Here is a 19285-nt window from a genome sequence, read left to right on the forward strand (position 1 = left end):
CCGCTCGACGTGAGCTGGTGTTCACGTGGCGTCGATCTGAGTGGGCGCTCGCGCTCGCTGCCGTGTCAACGGAGATGCCTCCACCATCCTCCCTTCCCTTGGTGTTGACGTTCGTCTCAGCCCGGCGGCACCCTCATCGCCCATCGCGGTTCTGTGTGAGGCCCCACAGCAGCACACACATCAGTTTGTTGCCCCCCCCCCCCCCTCGCCACCTGCGATTTAGCACGATTTGGCCACGTACGGTGCGACGGAAGTTCAACGTACGGTCATCATCTGATTGCTGCTGCTGCTTTTATTAGCAGCACAAATAAACTGGCACGTGCGCCGAGCCCTGATTCGTCGCAGCAAACAAACACTCGGGACGCTGAGCTACGTCGCAGCGTTACTTCAAAGCTAGAACATGCTATTAAGTAAAGGCTCCGTAAATGTTTTCCTCTGCTCCATCGGGGTGTGTGTTTGCGCAATGGGTGTTCGTCGACTTTCCGGCATCACCCGGTTACGTTCAAGACCGCTTTGCTACTCGTCACTGCAAAGAAAGTCACGTGATTGCAGGTTGCGACTTGTCATCTTCTGCGTTGCCCAAAAACGTGAAAGACAAAGCCATCGACGAGCTAGCCACTTGGGCCAAAAGTATCACTGGTGACATGCTTTCTTATTTTCCTTCACGTGGGTAACAATGTGCGTGTGGGTAGGAGAACGGAACACGGCGTCTTCACGATGCCCCGTGGAGAAAGGGGAGAGCGCAATAAAAATCGTTCCATTCTTGTTCGCCTCTTGGCTTTGTTGGGGGCCCCACACGCACATCCGTGCCATTGCCTGGCCCACGTGTTGTGCTCGCCTACCACGGACAACCCACACACACTCTCATACCTGTCAACCCCTTACCAGTGCCCTACCTTATTACAGACCATACTCCTTCTTGGTTCTTTCGGTAAAGTCACGTAGAATGGAAATAATAAAATAATAAAAATAAAACATCATAAAATAATTCTCACGACGTTTCGGCCACAACGCAAGCAGCCGTCCTCAGGCGAAGAACAGGTCTGTCGAGAAGACAGGTCTATCGAGAAGACTGAAGAACAGGTCTGTCGAGAAGACAGGTCTATCGAGAAGACTGAAGAACAGGTCTGTCGAGAAGACAGGTCTATCGAGAAGACTGAAGAACAGGTCTGTCGAGAAGACAGGTCTATCGAGAAGACTGAAGAACAGGTCTGTCGAGAAGACAGGTCTATCGAGAAGACTGAAGAACAGGTCTGTCGAGAAGACAGGTCTATCGAGAAGACTGAAGAACAGGTCTGTCGAGAAGACAGGTCTATCGAGAAGACTGAAGAACAGGTCTGTCGAGAAGACAGGTCTATCGAGAAGACTGAAGAACAGGTCTGTCGAGAAGACAGGTCTATCGAGAAGACTGAAGAACAGGTCTGTCGAGAAGACAGGTCTATCGAGAAGACTGAAGAACAGGTCTGTCGAGAAGACAGGTCTATCGAGAAGACTGAAGAACAGGTCTGTCGAGAAGACAGGTCTATCGAGAAGACTGAAGAACAGGTCTGTCGAGAAGACAGGTCTATCGAGAAGACTGAAGAACAGGTCTGTCGAGAAGACAGGTCTATCGAGAAGACTGAAGAACAGGTCTGTCGAGAAGACAGGTCTATCGAGAAGACTGAAGAACAGGTCTGTCGAGAAGACAGGTCTATCGAGAAGACTGAAGAACAGGTCTGTCGAGAAGACAGGTCTATCGAGAAGACTGAAGAACAGGTCTGTCGAGAAGACAGGTCTATCGAGAAGACTGAAGAACAGGTCTGTCGAGAAGACAGGTCTATCGAGAAGACTGAAGAACAGGTCTGTCGAGAAGACAGGTCTATCGAGAAGACTGAAGAACAGGTCTGTCGAGAAGACAGGTCTATCGAGAAGACTGAAGAACAGGTCTGTCGAGAAGACAGGTCTATCGAGAAGACTGAAGAACAGGTCTGTCGAGAAGACAGGGTCTGTCGAGAAGACTCTGTCTTCAATCACGTGACTTTCTTTGTCTTCTCGACAGACCTGTTCTTCACCTGAGGACGGCTGCTTGCGTTGTGGCCGGAACGTCGTGAGAATAATTTTATGTTTTATTTTTATTATTTTATTATTTCCATTCTACGTGACTTTACCGAAAGAACCAAGAAGATGAATCTCTGCAGTCACGAAAGCTTTAAATCTAAACAGACCATACTCTTAGGTTTTTTCTGTAAAGTCACGTAGATAAAAAATAATAAATAAAATCTGTTGTAGAGTTCGGTGAAGAGGAAGGCCAGCGTCTCGAGAAGCTGTGACTTCTTGTCTCGTCTGTTAAAAACTCTTAACAGATAGGTGAAATTCCTCCCCGTAGAGGGCATTGAACATATTTTATTTATTATTTTTTTACCTACGTGACTTTACCAAAAAAACCTAAGAGTATGAATCCTTGCAGTCACGAAAGCTTCAAATCTAGAATTATTACAGACCAATTCAGACCGTATTGGCAGAGGTGGGACAAAGTCATTGTTATGCAAGTCGAGTCGCAAGTCATCAAATTCATGACTCGAGTCTGACTCGAGTCCAAGTCACATGACTCGAGTCCACATCTCATAGGTGGGACAAAGTCATTGTTATGCAAGTCCAAGTCGAGTCGCAAGTCATCAAATTCATGACTCGAGTCTGACTCGAGTCCAAGTCACATGACTCGAGTCCACACCTCTGCGTATTGGCCACCCCCGTGCCGCTTATAAATCTCAACGTTCATCCTACAACGTCCCATCACAAGGGAGAAACGCAAACAAACAGACAAAACAATATTATTTTCTTGCTCGTGTTGAATCGGATGGACGCCGCACGGACCTGAAACCCCAATTTCCCTGTGCAAGAATACGGCTAAACCGTATGGGTTCATACTCTTAGTTTTATTCGGTAAAGTCACGTAGGTAAAAATAAAAATTAATAGAAGTAATAATAGAAATAGTTTATTATTTTATTTCTATTATTAGTTCTATTAATTTTAATTAAATTTTTTACCTAAGTGACTTTACCGAAGAAACCTAAGAGTATGAATCCTTGCAGTCACGAAAGCCCCGTATGGGTTCAAGCAGCTATGCCTCAATAAATATCGTTCCGTTCTGTCCGCCTCTTGGCTTTGACGGGGGCCTCATACGCACATCCGTGCCACGCCTGGTGTTGTGCTTGCCTACCACGGACACGGATAAAGACAAAGATCCCCCATATGGATTTAACAGACTGTTGGGGCAAGTGCTGTTAGCGAGCACCTATGAAGGCCGGCACGGCTCACGAGGGGGTGGGTATACAGCACCACGCCCAAGCCGCCTTTATCTCCCCAGTGGCGATGTTTTTACGCACCGGCCCTGGACCGGTTCACATAATCGTCACTGGATGTTGGCCGTGAGCGGGAATCGAACTCAGGTCCGCCAGGTTTGTAGCGCAGCGCAGCTACCACTCCCACGGACAACCCAACCCACACATTCTAGATTTAAAGCTGACTGCAAGGATTCATACTTTGTTTTTTTCGTAGGTGACGTGACTTTACCAACCCACACACTCCGTGCACAGGGGGGCATCCTGCCACGGGAACTCAACTTCCCGTTCCCCCCCCATCCACCACCCACCACCACCAACGCAGACACCCTCCCGGGCTCTGGTTAAACTTTCACCACTTTTTACATCCAGCGCCCGTGGCCAAAGGTCGCGCGGGTGGGGGAAACGGTCACATGACGACGCACGGAACTCTCGGCGCTTTTGCGGACCGACGGCAGGGAGAGCGTCGCGCCCTCGATTCGGTTCGTCGCTTCGGGAGAACCTCAAAGGCGCGGGCGGGGTCAGGCAGCCAGCTCACCCCACACGCCATCCGATGGCTTCGCAGGTAAGAAGAGCGGTAGAGTGGTGGGGGGGGGTTGATCCAGACGACGTTTGAGTTTTTTTTTATAAACCTGGAGTGTCGGGGGGGGGGGAGAGGGGGGCTTCTGCTAAACGGGGACCCCTGGCCCGGTCACGGTGTTGAAAGCCCTCTCGGGGAGTTGCGTTGCACGGGGGGGAGGGCAGGCCGGGCGTTTTTGTGGTAGTGCCGCTGCCCAGAGTTCAACCTGGTCTTTGTACCCGACGTTGTCGGTTCTATTGATCTATTTCAACAATCAGAAATCGTGTGTGTGTGTGCGCAGCAGATCACGGGTAAGGAGGAGGCCGAGTTTTGAAAGTTCAGTGGAACTGTGGCGGGATGATGGGCCATGATGGTGATGGGTTTGGTTTGATTTTGTCCGAAACCGCAGTTTTTCGTTTGAGCCGGGAAGGTTTTGGCAAGGCAACGTCGTACAGTAGTAGGTGGGTAAAGGGAGTAGTAATGCTGTGTGGAAATCGTTTTTGTTTCAAAGTATGCTGCTATTTTAAGGTAAGACTTTGAACTCAAACAATGTTGGGCAACACCCACAATTGGCATGTATACATTTAATTGGGACAATGTTCCTGATGCAAACAGATTATTATATATATGTTTTACAGGAAACTAAATGCGTGTTGGATGTTGCTGGTTTTAAGCAGCGATGCAGAGTGGTGGACTAGCTCACCCCCACCGCACTATTAAACCCGCAAACCTGAGCTTGAATCCCAGGTGACAGCCAACATCGTTGGCAAGCGGTTGTTTCAACTTGTCCTGGGGCACCTTGCACCCTTCAACAACCCTTGACTGGTCGGAGTGTTTGCCCGCACAGTCGCGAGAAGTCGAGGTACTCCGTAAAACGGTTCTCTTTTTAACAGGATCACGCGGTCACTTTGGGGAGGGGGGGCTATTTAACACATTCCTTGGAAGTATGACTCCACGGGCTAATAACATCCGTGGCCAGAGATACCTGTGCGGACATGTCCTGGAGCTTCCCCTGCACCAACCCTGATCAGGGTGGCAAAGTGTACGGTCAAAGCAACCGCATTTGAGTTGGGGCAGGGGGCATTCTATCCAGCAGTCGTGGTTTGACTACTCAGCGATTCATACCATGTCAACCATTCTATCAGGGCCCTACTTTACTAGAGACCAATTCAGAGCTTACTGGTCACCCCGTGCCCTTATAAATCGTTCATCCCACAAAGTCCCCATCCACAAGAGAGAAACACAAAGACACATGTTGTTGCCCGTGTTGAAACGGCTGTACGCCGTATGGACCTGAACACTCAATTTCCATGCACAAGAATACGGGGTAAACCGTGTGGGTTGTGACCGGATTATCCTAGTAGCAAAAGTAGCATATGCTACGGGCCCCGCGCTAAATGCTTTCAAGCTATCAATTCCGGTTCAGTGATTCTGCACTTGCTCTATAACTACAGTATAGTACTATACCGCCTTCAACTTGTACGAACGACTGGGTGTTTAAAGGTTAGCGACTTGTCGTATTATCTGGCTGTATAACAAATGAAAAAATACAATTACTTTACTATGCAAGTAAAAAAATCGTGTTTTAATATTTACTTATTTTTTTCATGCCCCCTTGATAACATAGCTTAGTCCGGCACTGGTCGTGACAGTTATGGAGATGTAACATTGTTTTTTTTTTATCGGACCGGGGTGCCCCCTTCGAGGGCACGTGGCGATCACGTGGCCTCACACCTGCGTCGATCCTTGTTCACAAAACCTCCCCCAGTCACCATCGCATTTGTCACGTGTCTCCTTATGTTGTCATTGGCCTCGCAGCACTCCTCCTCCTCCTCATGCTTTTCTGATTTCCGTTCACTTTAATAACAACATCTTCTTCAGCGAGTGGTTATTCTAATGCGAGTTGTGTGGGTTTTTTTTATTGTCAGGATGGATATTTTTTTTTAAATATACGCGCCCTTTCAAAAAATAGAATCTATTATATTCTCATATCTGGCTGTCGCCTGATGAAGCTAGTTGTAATTACTGGCGAAACGTCGTACTCGGATTGTAAATGTTGTGGCTTTGCTCTCTAACACACGAATTTGCATGTTCTGTTTACGTGACAAACCTTACTAATTGGCTGTGTCGGGTGGTGGCGGGTTTAACGACACATTTATATATTTATATGCGATCTAACAACAAAAAACAGTATTATGGATCTCATCTGTATGACTTTCCTTTGTCAATCTACTGCCGGATGAGGGTCTCCCTCAAACCGTGCCGGTCGTGGGTGATTTGACTGTACCTTAGTTGCCAGACCGCGCAGGTTGCTAAAGGTGGGGAGTCATAGAAGTAAAATGTTATAGATTGCTCTGCCCTTGCCCTCTGTTGCCCGCAACTTTTCTGCACAGCAAACCTGTCACTTCAAACCTGTTTTGATCTGAAGATCACCCGGCCATAATCAGGCTACAAATGTGTAGGCCTTTCCTATTGTGTCTAAAAATTATAATAAGTGCATTTCGGTTTAGTGGTTCGTGCCAGTGAATCACACACTCCACTGTTAACCTCGTGACCGAAGTTTGATTCCCATTCACGGCTATAACATTAATGCCAAATTGATAGATTAATCGATCCGAGACTTCCCTGCCACACCAACCCACACTGACCAGCGTGGTGAAGCATGGTCAAACAAAGCACTTGACTGACATGGTGTGTGCGGAGGCCTGCATACAACAGCGGATTGACGAATGGTTGTATGTTTTGTATTTAGATGTGTTGCAGATTCTAACGAATCAGACATTTATATTCAGGAGAGTGTGGTTACTTGGAAAGCAATCTGTAAATCAGAGCACAAGATGCCAATAGGGGCCGTCCATAAATGACGTCACGCACCGGGGGAGGGGGGGGGTCAGACATTTGTGACGATGTAGTGACGAGGAGGGGGGGTGAGAAATGTGACGTCACATGAAAATGCGCAACTTTAAATAAATATAGACAACACGTTCTACTTAATTAATGGACTTTTTAATAAATGTTTTCTCCTACAACATCAGAGTGCAGCGCCACATTAAATACGCACTACAATGACAATAGTTTAAAGCGATTTGAAGCTTTCGTGACTGCAGGAATCCATATATTCTTTGGTTCTTACGGTAAAGTCACATAAATAAAATTGTATTATATAAAGTCACAAAATCTAATTTTATTTTATAAAGTCACAAAATAAAATGTTATTTTATACCTACGTGACTTTACCGAAAGAACCAAAGACTATACAAAATATTTCATTGTGAATAGCCGAGCCATCTCTCCTTTGGCTCTTTATTTTTTTTTTTAAACCAGTGAGCAAACCATACAGTTGGGTTGATTTCCTCTCTGGGGCTTTACCAGGTTGTCGCGGGATTGCACGGGAGAGTCCAAAGCGTCCAGCCGAGTTTATTTCCTCGATTTAATTTTAGCTCCTCCAGGAAAGAGGCAATGACGTCTCAAGGTCTGATAAGGGGACCGCCAATAAAGCAGTACAAAGACAAAAGATCCACCGTACAGCCTTCACAGACTGTTGGGGCAAGTGCTGTTTGCGAGCATCTATGCAGGCCGGCACTGCACACGAGGAGGATGGGTTGCTTAAACCACACACTGCACCAGGCATTCATTTGAGGCTGAGTCGACTTAGGGGAGGAGGCCCAGGATCGGTTCAGATAAATCGTCATTGGTGGTGGCCATGAGCGGCAATCGAACCCGGGTCGCTGGGTTCATAGTTCCGCGTGCTAACCACTACACCACCGTTCCCCATGATAGAACAGTACGGTACGTACCAGTAAAAAACTTACTGCAGGTCTGGCTGGGTTAGGTTACATAAAAGTCTGAGGTGGGTGTGATTATGATTTATTATTATGGCTATTTTTGTATGATGCTTATTTAGTCAGGAAAGCCTCACTGAGTCTCAAGACAATTTTGTCAAGAGGGTCCTGCCAAGTTATTTTGTCAAGAGGGGTCAATGTTGCTGCTTTGTGTAATCCCAATTGAGTAATTTGTCGGTCAATTTTCAGCATTTGGATGTTTGGCCAATACCAGTTACATTGTATTTTTTAGCTATGGCAGGAAACCGCGGAAACATGCAATCTGGACTCAGAGAGGCACCCGAGTCAGGAATCAAACCCAATGCCTTCATGTTGTGAGGCATGCGTGTTACCACTGCGCCACCCAAACGAAATTTTCATCCATGTACTCTGTAATGAGTGTGTGTACTCGTATGTAATGCACATTTATTTAAGGACGCTACTGGAGAGTTGGAGGCAGGCACCCTCCAGAATCAACAGAAGGCAGAGAGAGGAGTGATGCTCACAACAACGAGCAGTGCCCCGGGCGGCTAAAACGCAGAGAGTTGGCACAGCAGGGGGTACAGATGGTGCATGCATCTGCTTGTTATCTCAGTCAGTCAACCCATGGCACCTGGGTCTCTTCCGTGACATCCTGCCAGCGAGCCTTTGACACGTCACGTTGCCTCAAAGTGCACCTAGCATGGCACAAGCGCTGGTGGTGCCGTCACCGCCACTAAATAGTGAACGGCGGTTGTTGTTGTACGTGCACATTACTCGCACGTCCAGACAATACATGGTAAATGGACTAAACACGCATGTACATGTGTGTGTGTGTGTGTGCGGGTGCATGTATGTCCCTGTCGTTTGCTCGCATTTGCAGGCCAAAGTTCTCTATGACTTTGAGGCGGTCCCGGGATCGGGAGAGATCTGCCTTGCAGCCAACGAGATCATCACGGTCACGGACATGGTGCGGTTACACACACGGACACGTCGAAAACCTTCGGGGCCCTTCATTAGAAACGAGGAGCACGAATTGCCGATGACGATGCCTCGCGTAAAGTGGCAGGGCCGTCTGACAGAATGTCGCCATGCGGTGGATGTGCGATGATGGTTAAATTGAGTTGCTGCTTTGTATTCCAGACACTACCTCGGCAGTTTAACGCGTAGGCTTTCGCGACCAACGTTAAACCTAACATCGTTTTTTTTTTTTTTTAGGAGTTGGATCGCGTAAGTATAAATGTGTCGTTGAAAACCGCCACCAGCCGCGATAGCCAGCTATCGCCTCGTGAAGCTCGTTGTGGGTTTACTCTCCACCACACCGGTGAGCTGAAGTAATAACCCATTGGCACGTTTTGTTCACGTGACAAACCTTACTGACTGGTTGTCGGGTGGTGGCGGGTTTAACGACACATTTATATTTACGCTATCCCACTCAAAAAATCCTTTATTATGGAGTACCTGCACAGGTGACACCTGGACGAGCCCTGGTCACCTGCCCAACCGTCAACCCACATTAACCAGGCTGGTCAAACAACCTCCAGGACTGACACGGCACGAAGGAGGCATTTATCCACCAGTGGATTGACAATGTGATGGATATTCGTATTCTTATTGTTGTCATTAACCACCCCCCCCCCCCCCCCATCGTTCTCAGTTGTTTTTTTTTACTGATTGATTGCTTCTGTGAACAGGTGTCTTTTATACAGGTAACAAGCTGAGATTAGGAGCACTCCCTTTAAGAGTGTGCTCCTAATCTCAGCTCGTTACCTGTATAAAATCTTTATGATTGAGAGGGGGTCAAATACTTATTTCCCAGCTGTAGTCAAACCCCCTTTAACTAGTGCTGCTGCCACATCCATTCGTCAGCCTTCAATCTTAACCCTGGCACTTGCCACCGCCGCCTGAGGTGGAGAATTAAAAGAACCGAATTTTATTTCATTCAGTCGGCGAGCTCTGATAAGTGTTCGGACGCATTGGGGGCCCGCAGACCAATATGGAATGGGTCGTGCCGACGTGTCGCGACTTAACGACAATCGTCTAAGGTGTTTTATTTATCTTCTTGGTTCTTTCGGTAAAGTCACGTAGAAGGGAAATAATAAAATTAAAAAAATTAAACATAATAAAATAATTCTCACGACGTTTTGGCCACAATGCAAGCAGCGTCATTCAGACACTGTTTTTCTGACAGACCTGTTCTTCACCTGAGGTCGGCTGCTTGCGTTGTGGCCGAAACGTCGTGAGAATTGTATTTTATTATGTTTTATTTTTATTATTTTATTACTTCCCTTGTACGTGACTTTACCGAAAGAACCAAGAAGATGAATCCCTGCAGTCACGAAAGCTTTAAATCGAAAAGTGTTTTATTTAGTTGTTGGGTAATTGTCGGTTTCAGAAAAGTAGGGGGGTCGGAGGAGCGTTTTAGATGGATCGAGAACGGGAGCTGAATTGTGTGGAGGTGAAATATGGTGGGGCAGCTGGTCTAAATCATTTTGCTGTCACCATTCGCAGCGTGAATGACGCCTTTTGTTCAAGGCTAAGTGAGTGGCTATTAGGGTGCCATTACGTTTAATGAGAGCATCCGGCGTAAACATTAAGGGAACTGAAGGTTAAGATAAATTGATCGCGAGTGGCGGTGCACGATTCTTTAGCCCGTTGCGGAATCAACCCGGCGGTTCGTGTTTTGATGCCCAGCCACACTGACGTGGGTGCCGAGTGACACCTGGATCCCTCCTGGAGGAGCCCCTCACCAAGCAACAGTCTGGAACGATATCATCCCTCTGCACATTCGCAGCATCACCTCAATCGCCTCCTTCAAGAGAGACTTAAAAACTCACCTCTACAATCACGCTTTCGAGCGACTCTGAGCTTGGCTCCGCGCCTCTGAGTTGCGGCCACTACGTCTGCAAATTTGCGCGCGTTACAAATTGAACTATTACTATTATTATTATGAAGCAGTGATTTACAAAAGGGCCGTGGTTCAAGACACGAGTCGGATTTCGCCGCAATGGCTCCACAACGTGCAAGCCGTGCTACAGGCTTAAGTTGCGTTCGATAACTTCGGATGGTGTGCGACGTTGTAGGAGCGCGGCAGAGTTCGCGTGCAGAAAAGTTGCACCATTTTGCAGCCGAAGGCTCGAGAGCAACGGCCACGAGTTGCGATGCGACGGTTAGAAGCCTGCGACACGTCGCGCAACACGAGCACGTTGGTGGCTCACATCCGAATGAACAAAAAATTAACCAGTAAAAACAAAGTTTTTCACTATAAATCCTTTATATGAGTGGCATCGGTTTTATTTTATTATTCATTTCTGTTTTTCTTGAGTAAGAGTTTCATTTTTATCACATTGCTATTTTAAATAAAATATGAAAACAAATTTTTCCTAAAAAGTGGAAAATTTTGTAAAAAAATTTTCACGAAAATAAATTGTCACGCACAACGAGTCTGTGTGCAAAATGTCAGCTCGATTGGATCACGGGAAGTGGGTTAAAAAACGACCGAAAGATTTGCACGGTCGTAAGCGCGCAAGCAAGCAAGTGAACTTAATATAAAGGATTTAAAAAAACAATTGGGCCCCCTTAGCAGCGGCAGCAGCAGCAGGGGCTAATTGTGTGCACTTTTCTCCTGTGACGCGTGTTGCTTTCGTAACGAGAATTGGATTTAACGCGATGAACGTATTGGGGAACACGTATTTTTACAACGCGGACGCAAGTAGCGGTTGTAGCGGCTAACTCGGCGTAGCATCACGCAAGACGGGATGCTGCTGGATGCTTCTCGGTGCTACCCACGTGCCCTCAGTCTTTGTTCAGCCTGCGTACGCATCTCACGTGTTGTCGTGCTTTACCCCGTGATATATATTATTTATTACAACGCGATTTTTCCATAACGTGGTGTTATTCAGGAACGCAACTCCCGCATTATAGGAGAACGGACTGTACGTACTGTCCCCTTGTGGGTCCTGGCTATAGCAGGAGAGGCCACTTGGCCATCCTCGTTGTTGGAGGTTCCACGGTTCGAATCCAGCAACCGCCCTGATCACTTCTGCGGTGTGCAGTGACCAAAAATAACACTACGTGCCGTCTGCTTCAAAGTGGACATTTAAGGCCCCCCTGACGTCATTTCAGGGGTCGAATAGAAATAATAATTTGCCTGCAAATTACTCAGTTGGTTTTAAGCACACGGCAATCATCACCCCCTACGAGCAGATTAATACCCTCAGGTTACTCCTGCAAATGATGCTGCACTATCCTGGTCTCTCGAGCTCAAACCAGGTTAAACAAAATAGACTTGAAACTTTCAGAGAAGAGGAGCTCTGATGTCCTACAATTGTACATCACACACGCAACGACTGGCTCTTACTGAGCGTTTGCGTCCGTGCGCTAAAAAAAAACCCACAACCGTGGCATTTGTAAAAGCACAAAAAATATGCGGACGTCTCTTAGCAAGATATAAAAAATATGTTGGTGGTATTTGGACACCCAAAGTGGCTGCATCCCTGCTCGTGGCCCCTAGCCCCCCCCCCTCCTCTCTCGCCCCCCTTTCTAGCCCCCCTCTCTAGCCCCCCCTGCCACCGCTTGTGTGTTGACGTGATCGATGCTCATCTCGCAGACCATGGGCGAGGGCTGGTGGACCGGCGTCAACTCCGGGGGAGAGAACGGACACTTCCCAACCAACTACGTGGAGGTGCGCAGAGCCCGATGCACTCACCACCCTCCCCCTCCTCGATCCGTGAAGCCCTCACTTTTGCTTGAAATCCGTTTGATCCACGTTTGAGTCACAGGTGTAGCCGATAAGGGCTTCTTTTAAACTATACCCTTTAAACTGTGCTACCTATTAACCAGAAGCGGATTTTGACTTCTATATTTACGGGGCAGGGATTCGCTTTGTCCCTCACATTAGGAATCGCAGGTGCATGTTATTTTTGATCTTAATTTTAAACTGCTGAAAATAAATTAATAAAGGTGCCCAGTTTGGGGGGTGTGGGCATTGTCCCCCCATGTCCCCCCGCCCCCCCCAAACTCCGCCCATACTATTAACTGCTGTTTATTTTACCAGGTAAAGCCCACTGAGCTTGACAAAGCGTCTTATCACGTGGAAATGTATATCAGCCAAAGACTCGAAACGCACACGTTGTTTCTAAATGTGGAGGGAGAACCCTAGAGGACCTGGATGAAAATCCACACGACCACAGGGAGAACATGCAAACTCAAAGTCTACAGGCATCAGCGTGGGGATCGAACCCACGACTTCCTGTACACCAGGCGAAGTAGTCAACATCTCGCCACCGCGACACCACGTGGCTCTCCCTATGGGTCTATGGGGTTCATCACTTTTGGTCGGAAGCTTCCTCAGGAACTGGATTAGTTGCAGGCAAAATGATCAACTGGAAGCCGGTCTTTTTTTTTTGCAGCGTTAAATCTGCAAATGGTCAGTAATAAAAGAATGGTAAATATTGCTCCGTTTCTCACTTTACAACCGTTGTAACTATGTAATCCTGTAACATTTTGCTGCCGTATACGTAGATGAATACATGAAGCCTATTGTCAGTGTTAAAATCTCCTTAAAACAGGCCCCCAGTTAACACGTAGCCAAAAGGCCTTCAATCCAATGAGTACTTACATTTACAAGACAGCTACGACATCTTTCCCCAGAAGGCAGCCATAAAAACGATTCAATGCTGTCGTATATGTTACGTCTCACGAGGTCGTGCGTGTTGGTTTTGCCGATCGCTCGCTCGCTCGGTAAGATCCTTGGACCACGAAGCAGTTTTCCTCGCGCTCCAAGCTGCTCGGCAGAATGAGTCGGCTCAGAGATTTCCAGGGAACCAGGCGGGGGTGCCACGTGTTGTTACAAGGTGGCCCAGATGTCCTGTCACCCCGCAATTAAATTATTGAAAACTTAATATTTTAAAAGTACGTTTTTTTTTTACTTACAACAGAAAATGAATGTGCAAAGGAACAAAAATGTTTGGGGTCAATTAATTGGAGGTCACGACACATCTGGATCACTCTGTGCACGTGAGCAGCGCCCACAACCAGGGAAGGAGTCCAGAAGTTTATTTCCAAAATGAAAAAAGAACCCAGGCCAAGCGCCGTCAATAAAATAAAATGTGGGGCCCCGGTAGATGACAACGACGTTGGCTGGAGGTCCCATCCCATCCCTTACACCATCATCGCCGTTGTCAAAGCGAGCGACTATGCAGGAGTAGATTGTTACCCATATAAAAATTATTTCATTAATTAATGGGCGCGATGGTGGTGTGATGTTATCTTCTTCGCCAGGAACGCAGGAGGTCGTGGTTCGATCCCGACCCTGACGCCTGCTGTGTATTTGGAGTTTGCATGTTCTCCCCGTGGTCGCGTGGATTTTTTTTCTCCAGTTTTCCCTGCACATTTAAAAACGTACATGGAGATTATTTAGATTAATTTGGTGCTATAAATATTCAAATGTTGGGACACTTTGTTGAGCTAGCAGTTGTGGCCAGGTCACTTCTGAAAAATAAGTTAATACCTCAGTGGGCTTTGCCTGGTAGGATGCGGATGGTTTAGTTGTGTTTGTATGTTTTTGTTTGATTTGTTTATCTTTCTTGTACTTTGCACTCTGTTCGTGCTTTTGTAGTGTTTGTTGTTGTAACATTCTTACCGACCCCTACTGGACATCTGTGAAAAAGAGCTTTACAGCTCATCGGATTCCTCCAGGATAAATATTCTGATTCTATACTCTTTGGTTCTTTCGGTAAAGTCACGTGGGTGAAAATAAAGCAGAAATAATTTGCAGCAAAAATAATTTGCAGCAAATTATTTTTTGCTGTGGCTCTCCTACCTGATGACGGAGGCTTGTGTTGCTTCCGAAACGTCGTGATTTAATTTAGTTCTTTTCATTTTTTTTATTTTTTATTTTTTTTATTTTCACCTACGTGATTTTACCGAAAGAACCAAAGAGTTTAGATCCTTGCAGTCACGAAAACCTCAAATCTAGAATATTCTGAATCTGTTTAGAATACTTGCTAAGAGCATGCTTTTGCACATGCTCTTATGGGACAGAGGCTAGATCGAAATTGTGTTCATAAAATTAAATTGGTGGCAAATATATTAGCCAGAATATTGCATCGCCGTATAACCTACATCTCGGGATTAGTTAGTTTGATATTTACTCACCAAACTATCGAGTAATTCAAACATGTTCTTGTATATTTCTTGTTGGGATGGCTCTGAGCTTGTGGCCCTGGTACAGTTGAACTTTACTCCTTTGCACCCCCCCCCTCTGCCCTCTTTTCATCAGGCCTGGCCCCGGGACGCCGTGCCACCTTAGTGGATCTGAGCGGTTGAGTCTGTGTTGACCACACCCCCCCCCCCCCCACATTCAAATCCCCTCCCCTCTTAACTTTGTTTCCTCAGCTCATCGCAAACGCACAGAGCAGTGCCCCAGTGCCGATCCCCTCTGCAGCCAGCTCGTCTTACAACCCAGCCCAGGCTGCATCCCTCAGCATTGGCCAGGGGTCATACAATGGGCAAACCCATGACCTGGATGGGGGCATCGAAGAGAATTCTGCCCTGACTGCTCATGACCAGGTGGAGTTTTCCCGTTCTTGCAGTGCAAACAAGTGATTGGATTTGGGCCGTGTTTGCGTTTTGTACGTTTGTGATGTGTTTAACCCTGCGGGGTTATGTTGCCAACAGAGGGCAGTGGGCGGTGTGCAGAGGCCAGAATTCCAGGAATGGTTGACAAAGAGGCTTCACGTGCGCTTGATGTGAATGTTTGTCCAGTAACAACCTCGCCTAGTCACACACTTTTGTTTTTATCAGAAAGATTCAGATTTTGGTTAGTTGGCCAATTATTTTAATCATAGTAGGTAAAAACAATATATATATCTGATGGAGTATAACACATGTCATCCCATTGTGTCAAAGTAAAATTGATATAATTAAGGCAACAAGACGATCATATTCATTGCACGTAATGCTTCACCCACGCCGGCAATTCGACGAAATTGTCACAATTTGAGCTCGATATTCAATTCGGTCTTGTTTCTTTTCAGTCTTGTTTCTCAGCTATTGTCTCATTAAGTTCCTCTGTAATTGTAGCGGCATAACATTTGCATACAGTTTGCACGCGTGTCCTTACACGCACAATTCGATGCATGTACCTTGAGCATAAAAATGTGCTTGAATTGACGAATTCATTGTGCACTTCCTCCGCCCTGTGTGTGCAAACCTGTCACCCAGGGGCACAGCTGTCGATGAGTGTGCAGGCCATGCAACTGCACCAGGCTCACGGTCCAGAGAGCTCCAGGCACTAGGCCACAAAGAGAGGGAGAATTGAAAGGAGGGGAGGGTTTGGCTGTTGCGTTGCTTGCACCGGGACCCTTGTCAGCCACTTTTGTCACCCAACAAACGGCCCCTGCAAGTCAAACAGTCAGCCTCGCTGTCTTATTTCTTGGTCGTCCCTTAAAACGCTCACTTATTTTCCCTCGCCCACCTCTTTCCCCATCCCTTCAACTTCCCTCCCCGTTCATCACACTCACTCGTCATTAACCACTCACCTTCATCATCGTGTATTTCACTTGTCATCATCATTTGTTCAGGTACTCCCATCTTTCTCATCAACTCGTCTCATCTCATGACGCTATTCCGCTGTACAACAAATAGCTAATTCCTTTGTTCAGCTCCTTAGCCAAGGCACGATATGAATGAAAATAAGAGAAGATCAAGTAGCTTTTGTTTGGAGTTTATGCAGCCAACTTGGGAGGTGACTTAACCTGGGGGTTGTGCTTTCGCAAGCTTGTTGCAGAAAGTTCCATGGTTGGATTCCAGCGGCCGCCCTGCTTATTGTTGTGGGCGCAATAACCGTGTTACTGCTCGCTTTCTGCTTGGCCGTGGACATCAAAGATTCCCCCCCGATGTCGTTCGCAAAAGAGGAGGCCATTGTATTGTGTGCCGGCGTCATCGTGCAAATTTTGCCGAGTTTTGAAATTACCTGCAGATGACTCAGTTGGGACTATGCACGGCAATAATCGCCCACTACTGGCAGACTCGTGCCCCAGATGACTCTCGTATCCTCGCCTCTTGAGTCCTCCCCTGGTTGAACAAAACGAACCTGATACTTGAACATCCATCCATGAGCGAGACACACCGCTTCCGCACGGCAGCGCAGGACATCTTGGCCTCTTCCTCTCTCCGCTCACCAAATTTTGTCGCTGAAGTCTTCTTCTTTGCTTGTGCGACAGAATGCAAATGCTCATGCCGCCTCCTACCAGGGCATGGAGAACCGGGGCTATGACGAGTGGAATGCAGCACAAGGTCCGTCCACAGGTGAGAGCCAAACCACAGCCGGGGGCTGCAGCACTTGAGGGCATGGAGGCCCCCTGAGCCATCATTCATAGGAGGTGCAAGTCCATTGGTAGAACAACAAAATCGAAGTGTGCCCACAGATCGTGTAATGCGTTCCAATATGTGTGTTGTCCTATGGAGTGTGTAATTGCTGGGGAGCTTTGGTGTCGTGATTGTGCACTGCGCTACGAACCCGGCGCTCGCAGCGGATAACTCATGTAGGTGACGAATATCCGAACCTTTACTGGGCAAATGGATTGGGGAATAAAGTCAGAGACAACAATTATTTTTGAAGAAGTACGCGACCGTAGACAAGGCACACTGCGAGAAGCGATGATGGGTAAACCGACGAGATTGGTCAAGTGAATGGCAGCCAAAGAAGAGAATGTGCCCATGGAGAGGGCATGCCCCCATGGAGATGGAGCAATTATATCCGTTCGTGCACACGAGTGAGAAGGATTGTGAAATTTGCCAGAATGAGGGATGGCGAAAGCGTGGGGACGTCTTCATCCAGCAGTGGGTAGACCACGTATGTCTTCTGATGAGGATAATCATAGTTGACCCCAACATCGATTAAAGGGACATAGGCTGTCATTGGATATTCCCACAAAGCGTTGAGTCATTGTACGCACGCACTCCCTCTGGCGAGACGGAGTGAAGCTAATGCAGCGCGTAGACACCCAAAGGGATTACGCAATAGACGGCACAAATTAGTCTCAGCTAGCATTGAGAGCAGTTCAACACAAGTGACATTCCATATCGTAAGTGGAGCAGTGAAGGAACGTGCACATTGTTTACGTTAGTAAGCGACGTTAGGTGTCTGATATCTCGGCCGAATGGCTGAGAGGTTAGAGGGGAGAACCGGCACAGCTGATAACCTGAGTTCAATTCCAGGCAGCTGCCCATGGTGAGTTCATTTTCTCAAATTGGTGACAAATTACTGCGTAAAAAAAACATCACGTTACATTTGGTTTGTATTCCTGCCCTGAGAATAATAAAAACTGTTTGACTGTCATATGACGAACATTACTTGCATATGTTGAGCGGGAGGAAAAGAGGTCATATTGAAGGGATCTCAGAAGTAGCTCTGTCACATCCATTTCTGTGGCCCGTTCTCTAACACGACGCGTTACATTGCCCTGTGACAGATCTGAATGGATTTTTGCACCTCGTGACACGACGCGGGTACAGCACAATCGCGATAACATTTGTGGGGGAAATGAAAAAAGATGATCAGAAAAAAATGCGTCCACCCATCCTCTCGGTGTCGTCCCCCACAGCACGAACCGGGGCCGGTGATGACGCCTGGGAGGACGAAGTCTGGGACGATGCGAGCGAATCCTCGCCCATCACCCCCATGACCCCCCTGCCGGGCACCAACTTTGCACCGGGGCAAGGGCAGCAGCAAGTGGAGGTGGCCGCTCCTGGGCCGTCCACGCTAGTGCGGACCAACACCATGAGGAAAGGCCTGCAGAGGTGCCCGTTTCACTCATCGCCCAGGAGCAGCGTTTGTTATTTACGGGAAACGGAGACTTTAGAGCTGCTCGGTTGTGGACTGAGATGCTGTCGCGGTGTCATGGACGGCACGCTGGACTTGCAATTCGAAGTTCGCCGGTTTGATTGGATCTCTACCGGTGCGCGACAGTTGAAGCAGTCGTCAGGTTTCTTAAATCTCCCCGCTCTTCTGTCCACCGAGCAGTGTAAATGGGTACGGTACACTTCGTCAGTCGGCAGGTTGCGTGTGGTGGGGTAAAGCGTGAGGACTGCCACCTGTTCCAAAACATTTGGCCGGCGAGGAAAAGTTGACAAAATATCCTCTCGCTCCACCTCGAGTAGGGGCCCTTCCAGCAGTGATGTGAGTGGGCAATTGAGAAATGCTGCACCTTTATTTATCACTGCACATTGGTGAACGTTTAACTTTGATTATTTCTGCATTGCGCTTAAAATGTGGCGATATGTTGACTACCTCGCAATGGTATCCAGGGGTCGTGGGTTTGATCCAGACCCTGACGATGCATATATATTTGGACTTTGCATGTCTCTCCCTGTGGTCGCATGGATTTTTCGCCGGGCCCTCCTGTTTTTCCCTCCACCTTTAGAATTAACGTCACGTGTTTAAAGTATTTGGCTGCTATACATTTCCACGTGATAAGCCACTTCGTTCTGTTATCATTTGTGATAGTCAGGTCGCTTCTGAAAAAGAGCTATACAGCTCAGTGGGCCTTACCTGGCAAAAATAAAAATGGTTTTGTTTACAAATCCATGATATCACCTG

The 19285-nt window shown here is 47.4% G+C and overlaps 1 protein-coding gene across 2 annotated transcripts in view; it reads left to right on the forward strand.

The window, feature by feature from the left end:
* The first annotated feature begins 3736 nt into the window (after nucleotides 1-3736).
* Nucleotides 3737-19285, forward strand: part of SNX9 (sorting nexin 9) — a 51919-nt gene continuing 36370 nt past the window's right edge. Inside the window, exons 1-6 of one of the 2 annotated variants that reach the window (XM_078615512.1) lie at nucleotides 3737-3886; nucleotides 8564-8650; nucleotides 12290-12364; nucleotides 15079-15252; nucleotides 16938-16992; nucleotides 18291-18486. In XM_078615512.1, the coding sequence (XP_078471638.1) occupies nucleotides 3875-3886; nucleotides 8564-8650; nucleotides 12290-12364; nucleotides 15079-15252; nucleotides 16938-16992; nucleotides 18291-18486 (599 nt within the window). In that variant the 5' untranslated portion in view covers nucleotides 3737-3874. Of the gene's footprint in view, nucleotides 3887-8563; nucleotides 8651-12289; nucleotides 12365-15078; nucleotides 15253-16907; nucleotides 16993-18290; nucleotides 18487-19285 lie in introns of both variants that reach the window. The other variant, XM_078615511.1, reaches the window with a different exon arrangement.

This window comes from Lampetra planeri, chromosome 47 (assembly GCF_965212315.1).
Source record: "Lampetra planeri chromosome 47, kcLamPlan1.2.h2, whole genome shotgun sequence".
Classification (NCBI taxonomy): Eukaryota; Metazoa; Chordata; class Hyperoartia; order Petromyzontiformes; family Petromyzontidae; genus Lampetra; species Lampetra planeri.